The sequence below is a fragment of the Myiozetetes cayanensis genome, unplaced genomic scaffold (genome assembly GCF_022539395.1).
Source record: "Myiozetetes cayanensis isolate MyiCay16 unplaced genomic scaffold, myiCay2020 scf2-11, whole genome shotgun sequence".
Lineage (NCBI taxonomy): Eukaryota > Metazoa > Chordata > Aves > Passeriformes > Tyrannidae > Myiozetetes > Myiozetetes cayanensis.
In genome coordinates, this window is record NW_026087411.1 from 60,477,790 (window position 1) to 60,497,266 (window position 19,477).

The 19,477-nt window shown below is 35.5% G+C and overlaps 1 protein-coding gene across 2 annotated transcripts in view; it reads right to left on the minus strand.

Annotated features, from left to right (window-relative positions):
* LAMA2 (laminin subunit alpha 2) overlaps nucleotides 1-19,477 on the minus strand; it is a 352,955-nt gene that overhangs the window by 184,873 nt on the left and 148,605 nt on the right. For both annotated transcript variants that reach the window (XM_050315959.1, XM_050315958.1), the window contains exons 10-12: nucleotides 18,340-18,500; nucleotides 14,244-14,384; nucleotides 12,632-12,805 (exon numbers count right to left, since the gene is read on the minus strand). In XM_050315959.1, the coding sequence (XP_050171916.1) occupies nucleotides 12,632-12,805; nucleotides 14,244-14,384; nucleotides 18,340-18,500 (476 nt within the window). The remainder of the gene's footprint in view (nucleotides 1-12,631; nucleotides 12,806-14,243; nucleotides 14,385-18,339; nucleotides 18,501-19,477) is intronic.

Sequence of the window (19,477 nt, forward strand, 5' to 3'; positions counted from 1 at the left end):
CAAATCTTTGGAAAAAAAAAAAACAACAAAAAACCCCACCAAAAATACTTTTTTATAGAGCTACTATAAGTTTTTACTTTCACTGCTTGTCATAAAACATTTCATAGATGTATAGAACAACCATTTTCTAAACAGAACATGCAGCATTTAGCCAAGCTTGAAAGAACTATCATGTGAAAACATTTAGAGGAAGTCAAAAAAACCTATCATGTAAAAACCTTAGAGGAAGTCAAAAGTGCTTTTTCATTTTGGAACAAATAATATGTGATCAGAACAAAGTTTAAACTCTGTACAATACATCTATAGATAATAGCCCAGAATTATCCTACTTCTCAAAAGCAAATATATAAAAAAATTTCAGAGTACTGGAAAGAAAGTAGACAAAGAAGCTAAATAACAATTTACAGGAAAAGTAGCTCAGGCTAAGTTATTCATATTTGCCTAGAGTAATACTCTCATAGCAAGCCAAGTATATAGATGGCAGACTGAAAGCACACTGAAGTCAGAAAAAATAATCACATATAACTGAGGTGAAAAGATGCTGCTTTCATTATTTTAAATAAAGAATGTGAACCTCATAAATATTTTTTTTTCCTTACAAAAACTTGCATTGAAAGTTTGGAAGCTTTTTTTCTCATTTTATTTCATTTTTGTTGGTAACTTTTAGAAAAAACATTAGATTTGCAACTCTGTGAAAAGAATTAAGAACTGTGTTGTGTCACACATTTTCAAACAAGTTTGACACTTTGATGAGGCCACCCCGGAATGGTGAATGCACTTCTATGTAAATGGAAATTGAGACAGTGCAGGGACAGATACTCTGAGATTTGGAGAGCTCTTTTGCCTCTCCCAAATCTTTCAGGTCTCACTTATTTTCCTTGAATATTGCAGGCAGAAGGATGTTTTCTTTCATGGAGCTCTGGGAAGGCTCTGGCTGATTTACTGATAAGGTCATCTACTTTATCATACTCATGGTGGAAACTCTATGAGTTATCATAGAATCATTAGGAAAAGACTTCTATGATGGAGTTCATTCATTAATGTAATGTTGCTAGTTCTACCACTAAACCATATCTCTAATCACCACATCTTAGCATTTTTGAACACTTACAGGGATGGTGATTCCACCACTTCCCTGGGCAGTTTGTTCTAATGCTTGACCACTCTTTCAGTGAAGAAATATTTCCTAATATCTAATTTAAGCCTCCTTGGGCACAACTCCATGCTGTTTCCTCTTGTCCTATCGCTTGTTACCTGGGAGAAAAGACTGATCCCCACCTGTTTGCATCCTCCTTTAAGGTAGTTATAGAGAGCAGTAATGTCCCCTCTGAGCCTAGTCTTTTCTCCAGACTAAACAACTCCAGTTTTTTACCAAATGTTAGAACTTTTCTACTACTGCCAGTGTCTATTCAGAAACAAAGGAAGAAAATTGGAGTGACATATCCTCAAAGGCACACTGCAGTTGCTCAATGTCCATTAACATCAAACAAGCTCAGACTTTCCAAAATCTGAAACAAAGTATCTCACTGCAGTTTTTCTAATAGAATATTTGAGAATAGCAGAAAAAACCAAACAACTATTTTAATGAAGAATTATCAGCCTGCTTTAACATTAAAGCTTGAGAGTTTTTTTAAGAAAAGTTACCTTGATCATTCATATATTTATAAGTTTTTTAATCTCCTGTGACTATTTTCATTCTTTTGCATCTCTTGTGTTACACATTCATATTTTTGTTCAACATATGTGACACACGTATAATACTATTTTTATTTAAATGCATATGTATATTTATCATATATTTGGCATAAAACAAAAGACACAGGACAGTGACAAAACTGGATTTTTGTGCGTAAACTGTATTAATACATCACCTATGAGAGAGAAGAAATATTTACTGGGCTGCACATCACATAAGATGAATCTCAGCAACAAAACCGTAGGAAGTTCTTTCTCAAAAGGACTTTTCATCATAGCAGACTAAACAGAATTAGCTCACACATTCAAGTAATAAGACACAGCTGACCAAACCATATCTATTTATTTGATTAGCGTTAAAGGCATGTGTTGTGACAAATCCACTTCATAAGTTAAACAATGCAGTTTTGGTTGACCAGTTTTATTTGTTTAGACTGCCTAGGTTTATTAAGCTAGGAAATCTCTCCATAGCTAATGGCAACAGAATACTGATCTACTAGTTTTCTTTTTCGTTTCCCTTTTTTTACATTTCCATCTTTTTTTTTTTTTTAGCTTGGCAAATATTAAAAATTACTAGAGATATGTACAGCTCTGTATTGTTGCATTTAATTTAAAATATGTAAGAAGAAAAAGTTCCTCTACAATGTGACATACTTTGATCATCTGAGCTTCAAATAACTTCAAAGTAACTGAAATACTGTGTTATGGTTTTTCTGGAGCATAGAAGATACAATATTGATGGGAAACTATACATTGCTATTCACTGTGTTTATATCCATTAATATTTCTGCAAACAAGCTACCCAGTTCATGGAAAAGCAAACTTAGAACTGTAAGTTTTGCTTTATTAACTGCATAGTAAAGTATGCACTGCAGTGAAGCATGGCTCACCAGAATACACTGCAGGAAACCTTCTATACAGGAGATGCATGGATACAGATCGGATTGCTGCACTGTCTGGCTGGTTGCACAGCTTAAAGTCTTTCGTTCAAAGGACTACTCACTCCAGGCCACACCTTCAGAGCAGACTGCAGCTATCTTTTGGATAACTGAGATATGGTTTAGGAATATATAAAGCCCTTTCTCTTATGTAATTTCATTTTAAAAATTGAGTCATAACCAAAATTCTCTTTCAGGACACTAAACTGAAGGTATGTATCTCTGGCACTGTTATTTTTAATTAATAAAACACACTTGAAATCCTCAACACAACAATAACAAAAAAAACTAGAAGAAAACTGACATAGAAATTGTTAAATTGTTAAAATAACTGTCTTCACTGTGGAAAGTTTTATCATCTCCAAAAAGATTTAAACTAGCCAAGGAACTGGTCAGGAAGCGTCAAAGTATTTAATGATATTTGATACTTAGAGGTTCTAAAAACTTGTAATAAAATATGAAAAATACTGATAATTATACAGTTCTTTTATCTTGCCTATCATCTTCTTTTATCTTGCATATTTTTCTGAGATTACCTCTGGAAAATAAATTGCTAAAGCTAAGAGGGCCAAATACACACGATCCTCTGCAACTAGAAAAAAAAAGGGACTAAGCTGTATCACAACACAAAGTGCCTGTGAAACTGGAAAGTTACATAGATACCAATCAGAAATTTATGCAGCCATCTCAGAAGACAGGGGTAGTACTGCACATACTGTAAGAAATGTGCTAGCAAAATACAGAATGTTAAAGCGGGCCCATTAAAAAACCCAAGAAAACCACAAAACAACCTCACCAAAAATAAGTGTAAATATATTCATTTGGGTAAAATAATCATCTGTGTCTTCTCATGCATGCTATCTGCTCTCATTGCTGTCGCTCCTGTCAATCTGAAGTTGATAGGTAATGGCCCTATGATTCAGGGAAACTGCTGAAGTGTGTACTCAGGCTTCAGTTTGAGAGATGGGTTCATTTATCATCACAATAAGCTATTACCATTGATAGGTCACAACTCATTGAAAAGACAGTCAGTCTAATTGGCTCAGTGCAGTTAGCTTTGGATATGCCTCAAGGAGACGAGCAGTGCTTTGAAGGTAATATTCCATCATCCAACAAACCACTTGTTTAATAATTCATTGCAGTTCGGATTGGGGTTCTAACACATGATTATCCCTTCAATATGCCAAGTACTGAGGTCTTAACCCTTTTGTATCTTGGGTCCAGGAAGGCAAATTCATTCTGTAGTTAGAGTAATCCTTACTTCTAGAAACTTACAGAATATTTAAAATTTCAACTTTCTAGGGAAATTTGTTGTAGTTAGCTGGAGTCTGGAAAATAAAACCTCTTCTGCCATCATTCTCTTCTATAAAGATCAATTTACAGTACGTAAATTTAATAGGAACCTAAAGTAATGGAGCTCATTTTGCCTTTAACGAAGCAGTATGAGTTCATTCAGACCAATCAGGTAAGGAGTAATCAGGGTAGATGAGACAGATGGAATAGTTTACATGAAAAAGGACCTACAGAATTTAAAGGATGCTCCGTTCTCTGTTCAAAGATTAAACCAAAGCATGAGTCTCAATATGTTTAGAATGATGACTCTATAAAGAGGCACGTTAAAACTAACTCAAGCTTCTGAACACTATTGTACTACTTTCTTGTTATTTCTGATTACCTTTTCATTGTTCAATTCTTTGGCTGCATATCACAGCCATAATGAAAACTTACTTCCTGTGCAACTGCGGCATTGTGAAAGGCTTTAAGGTTCTATTTCTCTATCACTTCCAATTTTATTGTCATGGATTGACACCGGCCAGAAGCCAAAAACTCACTGAACTCTCCCTACTCTCTCACTGCCTGATTCCTCTCTCCCAGTGGATGGGGAGAAAATACAAGGAAGGTGAAAAGACTTATGGATCAGTGGGAAAGGTTGAAGAGAAAGCCTTGACACTGTGCAAGCTCTGTTCAGCAAGAGCCAAAAGACATGTGTGTTACCAACACTGTTTTAGCCACAAATGCAAAATGCAGCACCAAATGCACCACTATGAAGAAAGCCAGACACACTACAGAAGTTAAAATATGTTCACATCAGACATTTGTTTGTCTGATGTGAACATATTTGTCTGCCTTTCTCTGTCTTATTAAACTGTTTGTCTGCCTTTCTCTCTCTTATTAAACTGAAATATACAAAAGTGATAATTTTGATACTCATTTTTTGGATTGCTGGGAATTTAGTAAGTATAACCCTTTGAAAATCAGAATTTGTAAAACACTCACAGTTAATGGCCCTAGTACTCACCAATCAATTATGAAAACTTTAAGAATGTATAGAATTTGCAAAATTACTCATTTAATTTGTATTAGAATTTGTTGTGGAACTGATTACTGCTCCCCATAAACAAATATAAAATAAATCTGAAAAGCATTATTTTGTGTACATTTTGAATGCCAGTTTGGGTTTTCTTTCAATAATGATATCTTAATTGAATTTGTCCCACCTTTACATCTTCTATACTCTAGTTAGTAATGGAGCTCTGTGTATTAGAAATCAGTGACTCCTGCCAATACGTTGCTTTACAAACACACAAACCTTTTGTTAATGACAATAGATGTAAAATGCTGTCAACAAATTTAGTTGGATTAGGCCTCCCAGACCCATGAACTGATTAAAAATTCACATGGCACCCATAAAATTAAATGAGTCACACAAATTCATGCACATATACCTTTTAACTGCATCTGTACTCAGGTGATTAGCATTTGAATTTGGGCACTTGTGATACACTTGTTTGGTTTTAAAACTTCTAAATGACACAGGGTAGTTAGTCAATCAAGTTAGGCATCAAAACTTAGTTTCTAAAGACAGACACATAGAAAAGCAAGGCTAATTCCTATAAGTAAAATGAAAATAATACCATTTATCCATCTTGTAGAGAAGAGAAGCTGCATATCAAGACAATTTTGAGACTGTCAGATTCTACTAAGCATGTCAAACTCAAAAAAAAAAAAAAAAAGCACAGATTGAAATATAACAAATGGTTTGTGCGAAAACCTGTTTGCCTTGTGCACTGTCAGAGATTCTCAGTACTTCTGCCCTTCTGCATCCTGCTTTTTTTGATGTGGAAAGTAGAAGCTGAACAGCACAAAATTACAAAACTAAAGCTCAGTGGCATCATGCAGTGTTACTAATTAGTTATAAACTCTACAATTTTAATTCCATTCTATTTCAAGATTTCATAAATCATTTAAATTTGACTTAAGCTGGGGGGCCAGGCCTGTATAGCAACTCAATTATTCATAGAGGGAAATCTGGAAACAAAACCTAACACTATCTCTTTGTGACTCTCAATATTTGAAGAATGACCATTCATTAGCTCTTAAGTATACTCTTTTGGAGATGGACATAAATTCCTTCATCACACACATGTGTAACCCAATATGAAGTAGATGTTTGGACTATAAAGTCTCTCTGATTAGGTAAGTTGAGTAAAACTTGATTAAATATTTTACATCCAGGTAACCTGTGATCACTAAGGAGTTCTAAATACAGTTTTCAAAGCACTTTGTTGCTGATGAGGTATTGAGCATGCAGAGGCATATATATAAGAGGAACAAAACACCTATGTATCCTCCCTTTCATAAACCAGTTTTCCTTTGCAGTCATAAGTAACCACTATTTAATTTAGGGGCCTCTAGCTTGGGAATCATCATCACCATGCTTCTTTGCATGTTCATTAGCCCTCAGTACAAATCACCAGATATATAAATTCTTTCCAAGACAAAACCTTTTTTTCTTTTCCTGCTGATTTTTTTGATCCTTCAGTATTTTAGTTTTTTGGGATCAAAGATAGGAAGAATAAAACACTGCAATCTGGCAAGCATATTCCCCAATTTGCTTCCTTTTTCATTATTTCCTATCACCCCTTAGTGTTCTCTCTCTAACATTCACTTCCCTTCTTTTGTGTGACTATTTTGTTTCCTGCTTGTTTCTCCATTTTTCAACTGCCTCTATTGATTGAAACCCTTGCCTTCAAGGCAGACTTGGTAAGCAGGTAACACAAAGGACACTTGAGATTTATGAAATAATTTCACCAACAATAAATTTCCTCTTTTTCTACAGTAGTGTGAGATGATTTTAGCACTAAGAAATTAAATTTAACATGAGATACATGAAATACTGCAGTCAGTGGACTCAGCTAGCCAGTTTGAGCCCTGTTTCAACTCATTTCCAAAGTGCAAAGAGGCCGTAACAGTCTACAGGGCATCCTTAATTTCCTTGTAATCTCAATAATGGTTGTACTTGAACTGTCCCAACAGGCTATCCAAACATCATTAAAAGCATTAACGGGGAACAAAGTGTGCAAAATTTACTTATCTCCTGGTGGTTCTTTACAGTCATGGGTAGCTGATCCCCAAGTAGGACAGTACTAGTATTGTTTTAATTTTTACTGGGGATCAAGCAAAATTTGGTGAGCCACAGCTGTGAAAGAATGCAGAGACCTATCCCTGTCCATTTCATGGTCCCAAGCTGAGTGAATATTTCCGGAAAAATAAAGAATCTAAACTCAGTCATGTCATACAAATTAAGTAAACTTAGAGGAAGCATCAGTAAGACGTGGTTCAAATCTTTAAAATGTTTTTCTCTTCCCTAGTATGCCTGCTTTGTTTATCTCATCCTTTCCATATCTGAATCTGCCTATTATCTCAATTTTTAGAAGCTATAGTGAAGTAAGTGCTAATAAAATAAACGGCACATTTGGTATAAATTGAAGACATCTTCATACTGTTGACTGAGTCTATTTTCCATGGTGACTTAATTTCAGTCAGGGCAATTTAGATTGTGATTTAAAATAAAATAACATTATTTAGATTATTTTAAGGTTTACTTGTTAAAAAAATGAAAAACATACCAATAAACTAAGCCATCTTGTTCTTAGAAGAATGCATTCAAATATGAAAGACAAAAGATACTGAAGTAGCTGTCTTTACAAAATGTGTTTTTCTTTAGCTTTAAATGAATCATTTTAATTTTCTGCCATGTGTTGCCTGTTGAGATTATTCAAAAAAAATCTGAGAATCTGCAACAACTGTGAATAACTTCAGGGGTGTTACACTGAATGGAGATTTCTTGCATACTTCTGATGTTACTTTTATAGATATAGATAACATGCATATAACTTAACTATTTCATCCTACTCTAATTTAGAAGATATTAAGAATCATTAAATGCCCCTATAAAATTGGTTTTGTTATGTTATGCCTTATACTGGAGAATCAATAATTCCCTACTCCATTTCCAATTTACTTTTACAACCTTGGAGATGTGCTTTGGTAAACATTCAAATCTCAGGCTGAAAGTCTTTTCTATAAATAGTCAAATTTTCCATGAAGTACTGGACTTAACATCACTGAAGAAAAATCCCTTATGCATGTAACAGATGCTTCAAGCACTGCCATTATGTTACTAAAGGGTGGCTTGCTTAGACCTGGACAATCCATATGCATTAGGGAATGAAATCTTCTACTGAAAGCCTAAACTGTCCGTATAACCAGCTGAAGGAAAGACTTTTCTTACCAAGGCACACAAAGGGAGATCACATCAGCCCACCTAAGTTTCATTACTTCACTTCCCTGACAATAAAAGGAATACAGACACATGCTTTAAAAAAATTCAGTCTATTCTCTGAATTTAAGACACAGCTGACTGTTGGAATTATGTAGGCTGGGTCACTCCCTGCTTTTCATTAGGCCAAATAATTTCAAAACAAACTGATGGTAAAAAAAAAGTAGCTCCCAACTACATTTTAATTTGCATCTCATCCATTTATACCAAAAGGTGTTATGTAGATTGTTTTCCTTTTTGAGACAGGCACTAAAATAAAGGAGTTGTGGATCTTTCTAACTCCGTCATGCCCTCTGAACAGGAAAATCTTGAGATCTGAAACCTTGACAAAACTAGATGAGGCTTCCTGGGTTTAGACGTATAGTTTAGGACAATTGATCCCAGCATTTCAGTTCCAGCTGCTTATTCTATTATTCACGCTTCTTTATGTTTTGGGTCTCAGCTACATTCCTTCCCCCTGGGAGCCATAGACTACAATTTGCTTTGCATTATTCTGCCTTTTGTATCAGAATTGCCTAAGAAATGAAAACAAATGGAAGGAAATAAACATAAAAGCCATGAGGACCTAGTTTATGATTATTTTATAATTCAATATTTAATCCTATGAGATAGTCTGGGCAGTCTGCAACAGATAATATGTCACAAAACAAACTGCTCCCTCTATCCCAATCTTTAATTTTCCACTGTAAAGTACTTTTAAAGGGCAGACAGATTTTTAAAGTTTGTACATATTGCCTACAGGGTTATTACAGCATCTTCATTTGTGGACTCAAAGAAACAATAACTTCTGTAAGTTAGCAAATAGGTTACACAGCTAATTATAAAAGAACAGGCAAAATAAATAAAGTGTCAGGGTCAAAAAAATCCCCTTCTTATTCTGTATGCACAGACTCTACACAAAACTTTCAGCTATTGTATTGGTTTTAACTAGAGTTCAAAGAACAGTACCTACCATATGGACCCTTTAAGGCTGTGGAGTTGACAAACATGATGTTCTAGAACTTTTCCAAGAGACAGAAAAGCTTATCATTCAAACATCTTTTGCTTTTAATTTTCAACATTCTCGGACTTCATGAAGGACCATATTACATTAACCTTACTTATACTGAATGGGATCGTGCTGTACAACTAATTTAAATGATTCCTGGAAAACAAGGCTCGATGCAAGAAACTTTTCAATCTAAGTCTGTCAGTATGCAAACAGTGGTTTTGACAAGAAGTGCTTTATGGTTTCTATCATATTATTTGCAGTTTGAGTAACGCCAGCATTAGTATCTGCTCAAAACCCAGATGAAGGAGTTAGAGGGGATGTATTTTCTGCTGCATATTGAGACCTAACAATGTCCAGAGACCTGAATTCTAAGACAAACTCCACCTAAAGACTGAATTAATCTGCAACTGCTAGCCAAAGGCAGTGCCCTAACCACCTGAAAAAGGCAGGGTAAAATTTCCACATTCACCTCAAAGCTGGCCCTTAGCAGAGAAAAGGAACATAAAATTTGCAGCTGCAGAAAGAAAATAAAGCATGTAACCAAAAGATGGATGTTTCCTCATGGAATTTCAAGTGGCCTCAGAGCCTCTCATGTGTTTGTCATGGTGGGGGGGGGAGGGGAGGGATGTAACATTTAGATATGTTGCATATCATGTTTACTTTCACCTAATTGTAAGGGTGTTCTACTCATCATACAAATTATCAAATTGCTTTTTGATGAGGCATCAAAGATGCAGAGTATATACCTAATGTTGGACTTCCAAAATATCACACACACCTAATCCTTCTACACTGACTTTAAAGAAACAAGCATTTCACATCATCCTGCTGAGATGGGTATCTAATTAATTTTATACTTTCTTTTCCATGCTCTGATCAAATATTATCATACTGTAACTCATAACCCTTTCAGACAAATATATAAAATATTTTAGCATGGACACATGTTTAAAATAAACTTACAGATCCATTGTCAAAACAATTTAGGAAACTGCTAACAAAAACCAAATGGGGTTGTCAAATACCTAGGATGTAATTAGAGTTGATAGAGTAATGTGGTTTTTCAGATACTAGAAGCTCTAACAGACCACAAGTTCTCTTTTTTACTGCAATCCTTAGTTCAGTAGGCTTTGATAAGGTAGGCAGGCAAGGAGATAAACTGTTTTATGATACCTACTAAAACCTTAATACCTAGCCATTTTAAATCTGTTCTCTCAAATTATCCACTAGATATTTTATTTCTAGAAATTAAATTCCTCCAGATAACTCCCAAACATATTCTGCATCAAAAACAATGTTCAATTTTTCAGTTCAAATGCATATTATATGGCTTTTTAAAAAATTATCTGAATTTATACAACAAAGTTTTAAATTCTGGTAACAGTACATATATTTAGAAGACTAAAAGGGTATGGTGATGTTAAAATAATTTGCTCATGTTCTTGTCCCACTCTGACATAAACAAGAATCCTGAATCCTGCCCCATCTACAGCCTCTTGTTATTTATAATGTCTCCTTCTAGACACAGTCAAAGACCAGTATCACATTATCTAATGTCATCCAGATTTAGACGAAAAAGTTTAAGGCTGCACACTCAGGGGCATCCTATTTATAATGCTTTTTCATCCAAAAGAAGCATGTGGAGATGGACGTAAAATGAGCAGATAGCACATATATGTCAGTCAACAATGTGGAGTCATGGGCAGAACACACCACCTTTATATTTAAAGAATTATTTTATCCAAGGTTTTTGAGCTATATTTGAAAACTAGGAGACGCAGTACGTGTTAATACCTCTTGGTACTCAATTTTATTTTGGAGAGTATTTTTTAAGAGCAATAATTTTAAAGGAAAGGCAGTTTTCTGTGGCACGAGGTTTATAAATTACAAGTGTGCATCTTGATATAAGATTTCTTAAGTTGTTTTCTAAGACAAAAACTCTTAAGGAAGTTTGCGTGCTTTGAGATATTAATTGTTCTATAACCAGCAGTCATTCTCAAGAAAGGGTGTTTTTATCTAGATTCAGTTATTTGGTTTTATTCAGTTTCAGCTATTTAGAGAAATATTTTATAGAGCTTACAAATAAGGCCTCTCTGTATTCTACTTCCACTTCCCTTTCTACAGCATAAATCTTCTGGCCTAAGCATGTCATTATCACTATAGTTTACGTGATGCAACATGACAGTTAAGATGTACTGTGGTAATTCGAGTGCTTTCAGTGTTATTGTAGTATCAAAAATTTATATGGTTCAGTTATTAAGGCAAATTGCTTCATTCATACAGCGATATCTGACAGTAACCACAAAGGACCTCCAAATTACACTGAAAAATATCTTTCCTGTTCAAATAATTTGTGCATATTCCTACCATTATTTTGCTCCTGAATAGATGCAAGATGAAATTCTGTCTGGAAAAGTATTAGTTCATGTTTCAGGTTAAGTTCACTAGTCATGGAAGATTATAGAAAAAACTCCCCCTTGCCCAACTAAGTAAGCTTGACTATCTTTAACAATTTATAGCCGTGAACAGGATGCCCAATTCTTCGGAATGATGATATTTAGTTTCAACATGCTCACTTACCTTCTGTCATGTTGATTTTCAGCCAATAGGAAGAAATAAATAAATAAGAGGTTGACTAGCCTGAAGTGACTACAAAGGAAAATGTGCTCAAATACATTAGTGTTAGCGTTTCTGCTAAGTTTTAGTGTAATCTGGGTTACAGTAAATGGAAAGTTGTTAAGCCTTTTTCACATTTAAGAATCATTCAGTCCTCTACTCTCTGAGAAAAATGAGATTTTCATGAAAGGATTTGGTACTATCCTGCAGGACATGAATATGTGTGCACATGCACAATTAGATGCAAGCAGACTTAAATATATGCATTAGAACTGTCAGAAACCTCACAACAGCATTTTCTGAGTTATAGGGCAGAGAGCTCCCCACACACAAGTTGCTTGCCAAACATTAAAGTTTTGTAACACACCCCCACAACATCTGATGCACAACTTACATCTCTGAAAAGCCGACGAGGGAGCTAATTTTCGAAGCTAAGGACAAGGTGAGAAAAGAACAGGACAAACTGAATCGCCAGCTAATTCATTCAAAAAAACATTGCTGTGAAGAATCAAGACTTCTCTAAGACCTGATTGCAGGAGACCAAAGAGGGTCTAAGGTCAAAGCAACTTAGTTAATTTTCTCCACTTAACTTTTTGCCTCACAAGGATATTCTACGTGCCTGATTCCTTTCTGCTTGCAATTTTCCTAGTCAAATGGCCAGGAGCTTACCCAACTTAATCTTCCCTCAGTTCTATCCTCCTTCGAAGCCTTACCTTTTTTTCCTCAGTAAATCAAATTACTGTTTAGGCAAGTACCATCTGCACTTACTTTGTTGCCCAAATAAGAACTGGGAGCGCTCCAGTAGTAAGCCTGTGGCAGTAGTTTTCGCGCAGCCACATTGCTGATGCTCAGCTGCTGATGTCCATCAAATCTCTTTTGCTTGGGGGTAACTCTGATGAGACCTGGTAAGTCAGTCAGATACCAACCATTCATGTCTTCTATCTATAATTGTAGGGAAAAAAAAATAAATAAAAAAAACACGTTACAGTAGGAATCAGGACATTGTCATTTCAATAGTCAATAGCCTCTCAATAGTCCACTTTAAAAAACCAGGATTTTTTAAAAAAACCTTAGGTTTAATGGCAGTTTGTTAACCAAGGAGAACACAAAGTAATAAGAACAAACATTTCTCTTACTGTATGTGACTGGAAGCTATAACTTCTGAGTAGTTTGAAATAACTGCTAATGTTTACATTGTCTGCTTCAAATGCTCCAGAGAGAGGAGCACAAGCATGTTGTGCAAGAATATCTCCAAATACTATGCAAGTTTTCAATAAATAATATGAATCATGGAGTGTACAGAAGATGAGCTGACAATAGAATATACATTTTCTGATTGTTGTGAGCAGCATAATTTATAATAATTTGTAATGCTAGAGCCTTAAAACTTACAAGTTCAAATACATTCTTTTCAGAAAGCCAAAGCAAAGCTGGAAACTGAATTTCTTGAAATTCCTGAAACCCCATAACTACAAATGAATCATCAGCAAAGAGCACACTGGTCATACAAGGATGGCTTCTGGAGCCCAGATACAAGCAGAACAATAAATGAGCTCAGCCATGGGATGAAAAATTTTCAAGTTGCTGGCAGGTAAATGAGAACACTAGGCATATATGACTCTATTTGCAGCCTTCCAGCATAACAAGATGACCAAAACTAGGAGCTAGTAGGCCTGGAACATATTTCCCAGACTCAATCTACAGGCATGAATATGTAGCACACATCCGTTACAGTGGAATTAGTGTCTGAGCTTTGAGAACTAATTTACAGTTTAGAGTATATTTGCAGGCTAAAGACATTTTTCTACAGCCCAAATAAGAACAGTATGTTCATCTCCCTCTCACATCCTTTCCTAGAAATGTAGTATGCAAAAGAAATGCTCTCAAAACGCCCCCTGCAAGGCATTCATTTTTTCTTACTTAAGCTGTGTGTTGTACATTTAGTGTTTCAAAAATCTTAGTTATTTCAGGTCTATAAATTTAATAATTATCTGGAAAAGAGACTGTGCATTTAACTCAGGACTGATTACATATGCACATTCCAGGATTGTATTTTGCACATGGCTTCACTTCTTACTATTTTAGCCTTTTTTGTGCTGTTCACTGTTCTAACTGCACTATTTCAGAATTTTATCATAAAGAGAAACAAAGATTATAAACATTTTCCTTTGGATAAATGAAAAATATCATAGAATCATAGAATAGAATCATAAAATATATCCAATTGGAAGGGACCCATAAGGATCATTAAGTCAAAGGGGGTATAAAAAAAACCCATGCAGTATTTTCTAATAATATGCACCCTATTGACAATGGTCAGTGACAACACAGAAAAACACAAAACCAGTGACATGTACTGCTATAGTATGATTTTTCTTACAGTTCCATAAGTAAGGTGAGAATGTGTGCAGATATTCGTTTTCCCAGAGCAGAAGCATTCCTCACAGCCTTCAGGATTATTTTGCTGAAGATTGAAGAAACCTGGTTTGCACTGATCACAGTTTTCTCCTTCAACATGTTCCTGAAAATGCATGTTAGAATATTACTTCAGTTGTCATAGATTAGAACTCAAGATTGCTCGCTTTTTACTCTTCAGGAGAGTATAGATTGCATGAGGCTAAAGACACTTACAGGAAAAACTTTCTTATTTGTTTAGTAGCAAATCCTTTACACAATAAAAGCTAATGTGACCACATGTAAATAAGAGGAAATGGAATTTGGACATTAAAAGAGTTTTAATTTTTCTTCTATATGAACGCCCTTGGCGCTGTCACCGCCGAGGCCCGGGTTCGATTCCCGGTCAGGCACACTCCCCGGGCAGGTGGGGCTCGTTAGCCCTTAAAGGCAACCCACCTACGTCCTAAGGACCTCGCTGCCACCGTCCAAGCTTGCTTGGCCCCGGCAGATGAACCTTAGGATTAAAGGGTGGGCTCAGTTCCGCGCACACTGTGTCTCACCTAAAAAATCCAATGCGCAGGCTGGAAGGTGGAAAGACCTTCCCCGGATCTTCGCTCGCGAAGACTGGCCATTATCATTATTATATGAATGGACATACTTGATTTCAGGGAATAATCTTATTTATTTGTTTGTTTGTTTGTTTATTACACTTCAGAGTCTCAGAGTGGAAGGAAGTATGGGACACAACATTACAACCTCAGCAATAGCAGTTTTTAGGCAAGGCTGATAAAATTTGTGCACACCCAACTGATGCAAACTACAGGTTCATAGCATTCGTCATAGTGATAACTCAGTGTATCGGTTTTTCAGGGGTCTGTAATTAAGAGCTGAATTCAGGCTATATCTTAGTGCTCAAAGGGTTGAACTTCTTTCCATACCTACATGTGTTTGCCAGACATGCAGCCAGGTCTGCAAACTCTTGTGCTGTAGAAAGACAGGCACTAAATACACATGAATTCTAAACTTAGCATCTGGTACTTAGATTTTTCATAGAAAGCTTATGTTGTACATTAAGTCCTGCTACCTTAAACTAGAAATTTGTCCTATAGCCAAAAATAAAGCCAGGTTTTCTACAAGAAGTGTGGTGCAGGAGGCTTGCAATATGGTGCTGGCTTAGTAATTCAGTAGTTTTTCTCCCATAGCTCAGAAAATTCTTTCCCTTTCAGAAGTATTATAGTTTCCTTAATCCTGGAGACAGTGCTCTGCAGTATCAACACAGGACCAAACTGTTGGCTCTATGTCAGCAGAGAATGAACACATTATAAAAAGCCTGCCTACGTTATGTAGTCTAGGATCTCTCAAAATACACAGATCTGAAATAAATTGGCCAAAAGCCATTTAATAGCCTCCTGGATAAGATCTAGTAGAGATGAAATAAGGAGGTCAAAGCAGGTGGAAGTATGGCGAGAAAGGATGGCACATACGAATTAAGAGAAACTAGGGACAGTGATTGGGAAGGGGTAACGACAATAGGCAAAAAGAGAGACAATGAAAATGTAATAAGGTTTTCACCTTTAATTATACAATAATTTGTATATGTCCAGCAAAATATCTTTGCTCTGTCTCGCTGCTGTGCTCTATCTATGCTCCCCTTCAGTAACATCATACAGACTCTGCTAAACAAACCACAAATATCTTTAATACAACTCAAGGCTATCAGTCAATTACATTTAACTTCAACATCTCATTAATGTCAAGACTAGTCTTTTTACATTTTCACTAGCAGTCTCAGGCATATTCCTACCACAAATATACTGAAATCAACCATGTTCCATGTGAAAAATTATGTGGGTAACATCAGGGCACATAGATACTCTCACGATTCTACAAACTAGAATTGTGAACACTGGTCACAAAAGTTTCATAATGTGGTGATGTGCTTAGTGTGTGCAGAGTGGGAAGGGAAAATTAAAAGAAAGAGAGCTGAAAGGTAAAAGTATGTGTTTAAATGCAAAGTTGCCCACTTTCCAGTAACAAACATACCATCTGTGAGTAAAACCCGTAGGATTCCATTGAATAGGCAGCAAATTCAATGATAATATATATATAATAGATACATCTTGAATATAGATGAATAAAACTTAAAGTTGGGAAGGAGATCTAACCTATCTTTCAGCAAATAAAATAATGTTTCTGTAGCCCCATGTATTTCTGAATGCTGTTAAGTCCAGTTTTAAATTATCCAAAGATGAGACTTTGGGTATATACCTTCAGAAAGTTATGATAATTAGTTAAAAAAAGGCATTTATACTTGCCCCTCCCCTTTCTGTTCTATAGTTTACTCTAGTTAGTGTGGTAGAGATAACAATCTAACGCCCACTTTGCTGCATTTTTGCTGCTTACAGATAGAACTGCTTTTCAGCAATTTCCTTTAAAGAAAGGAAATCTTTAGCAAATTTACAGCTTATCATAGGTAATTGAAAGATGTGATTAAAAGAAGGGAAGCATTTTTCCTAAGACCTGCTATTAACCAGACATCCCACTTTATTCTTCATATGGAGCATAACTAATCTGATGATTTCAGTGTCCCTTTGACCAAAATCTGCTTTGATAAGAATTTGAAGATTGCTAGTGAAAATAAATGTGTATGTATCTTTATCTCAGCTATCTGCAAAAGGTATCATTTTTCTCCCACAAGCACTTAAAAAGGGATTAGAGGAGCAGAAAGAAGACAAAAGATGAACATTGAGCAAAAAGTGTATATAATGAGAACTCTCTGGGATAGGAACAATTATCCCTATTCCTTATTTGTTCATTTTAGTCTGATTGTACTAACATCAGTTTGGCTTTACACAAATAATGTCATAAGAATCATTAAGCAGTAATTATCTTCTATTTAACATAATACACCTTCATCAAAGCTCAGTTTTGAGACAGAATATTGCTAAAGCACCCCTTTTGTGATCTTCTAGACTTGATGGCTAAGTAATTAGAAATGTGATATGGATAGATTTTATTTCTGACAGAGAGCATGTGACTGTTAAATAAAGTGAGGATAAGGTTAATTCTCTGAGTAGATTTCAGTGCTATTCAGCTGTCAAAACAGAGTTTTGTGACAGAGCTTTGTGTGTGTCCACAGCGTGAGCTTATAGATTGCAGCATTTTTTTGTACATTTCTGTATTTAAGGATGTAATGTGAGTATTTTTAAATTATCATTTGTGACTAATTCTGCTAATTAAATTCTGGAAGGAAATTCCCACAAGTGCAACACAGAAAAATTTATCTATAGTACACTAAGCTGTCCTTTGGGCATATTCATGGTCATTTACTAGACTGTGACTTAAAGAGCACAATCATTTCTCAAGCATTTTTGATAACTAGGTATTTTATAAGAAGTGGATACATGTGCTTTTAAAAGTTTTTTATTTCAATATAATATCAAAATATAATTGATGGAGGCATGTGAAGGCACACAGAGAAAAATACTCTTGAATTTTCTTCCTAGAAGTTAAGAAACTCCTCCTACAGAACGGAGGTATTTTAGTTTTTAAATATGTTAGAGATTTCTACACAACTATCCCAAGGCAGGAAAGAATGCTCTCCGTTTGGAATTTAGCAAGAAAAGAGGAATATATCCCTCATGACTACTCTTAAAAGTCAACTTTCTTGTTTTAATAGGTCATCAGTTCACTTCATCAAAAGAGATTTTGAAGTCATGTTACAGGTTAGTTTTAGAGTCCATAATACTGTAAACATATAGTTTCTGAGTAGATGAGGATGGAAGCTGGAAACAAATAATTCATAGGCTTCAGAAGTAACCCTTCATTACATTTATAAGGACTTGTAGGACTGGCAGCAGGCTCCTAGGTAAATATGTTGATTGCAGTGAGTTCTGAGATGACAAAAGGCAATCTAAGACTTTACGGGACCAAGATTAAGTGTTCATAAGTGACTAACATAGATATTAACACAGCTAGGTAGAACACTGGAATACTGTAGTATGATAGGAGAGCATTAACTGCAATCTTTCAATATCATTAGTATCTTTCTGTGACTCAGAAGAACCTGATATCCATACCTTGCAGATGCAGGGACCTATGCAAGGGTCATCATTCTCACTGCCCTTGAGGGAGCAGTTGCAGAGCAGGCACTCAGGATATCCTTTATAACCCAAGGCACATCGATTGCAGCTTTCTCCTGCATAGCCAGTCTTGCAGTGACAGAAACCAGGCAACATATCTATGGGAAGAGGAAGAAAACATGAGATTGATTTGATTTATCATCATTATTTTAGGCAGATATGTGTTTTAGAGTACTCAAAGCAACACCTTTGGTAGGTGTAACATAAGGTTATTTACTGTTGGTCACACCACCATCTATTTAACTCAGTGTCCTGTCTGAGGGAGATTAGAATAAAGCGTGTAATAATAGGGCAAGTACACAGTGATTTGAATTTTGAGTTTCCAGAAATCTGCATATTAGCAATCTTTAAAACTGAAACTTATCCCTACTTCCTTGCATTTAACAGTCCCTCAAAACCTTATCTTCCATTAATTCACCTAAAAGCCTTTGAAAATGCTTTTATTTTCAGAATCCATAAAGCTCCCTAGCAGGCACTTCCACATTTAGCCTGGTATAGTGTGAAAGAAAACACTGAAGTGTGTTAAATCTCTATTTATTGCCATCTAATTCTCATATCACAGAAAACAGTAAGTAACCAGTGACTTTTTCCATGTTATCTGTGATTTCAATATACCTCTATCATATCCCACATGACATTTTTATTTCATATGCCACAAAGTCCTAAGCCTACTCAATATCTCTACAGAGAAACTGCTTGGTGTAGCCAAAAATCTCTGTTGTCTTTCTCTGCACTGTTTCCAGTTCTAATAAATTATTTAAGAAGAAGGTAGTGCATAGTGTGGACTGGTTTAATACAAATTTTTGATGGTTTTTTTTCAGTTGTTTTTTTAAACAACAGTAGTATTTCCTAAGGCCCTGTTGACCTTTTTGACTATTGCCGAGACAGAACTGAGCTGACAGACCTGGGGCGCAGCCCAAGGTAATTGCAAGAGCTGTTTCACAAGTGGTAGTGCCTAATTCAAAAATCACTGTAATCATTGTACAAGTAGAACTATTTTTCTCAGTGCTCTACTTTTCCTTTAATTGCTACAGAAATTCATCATTTATCTTACTACCCAGTCACTGACTATCTT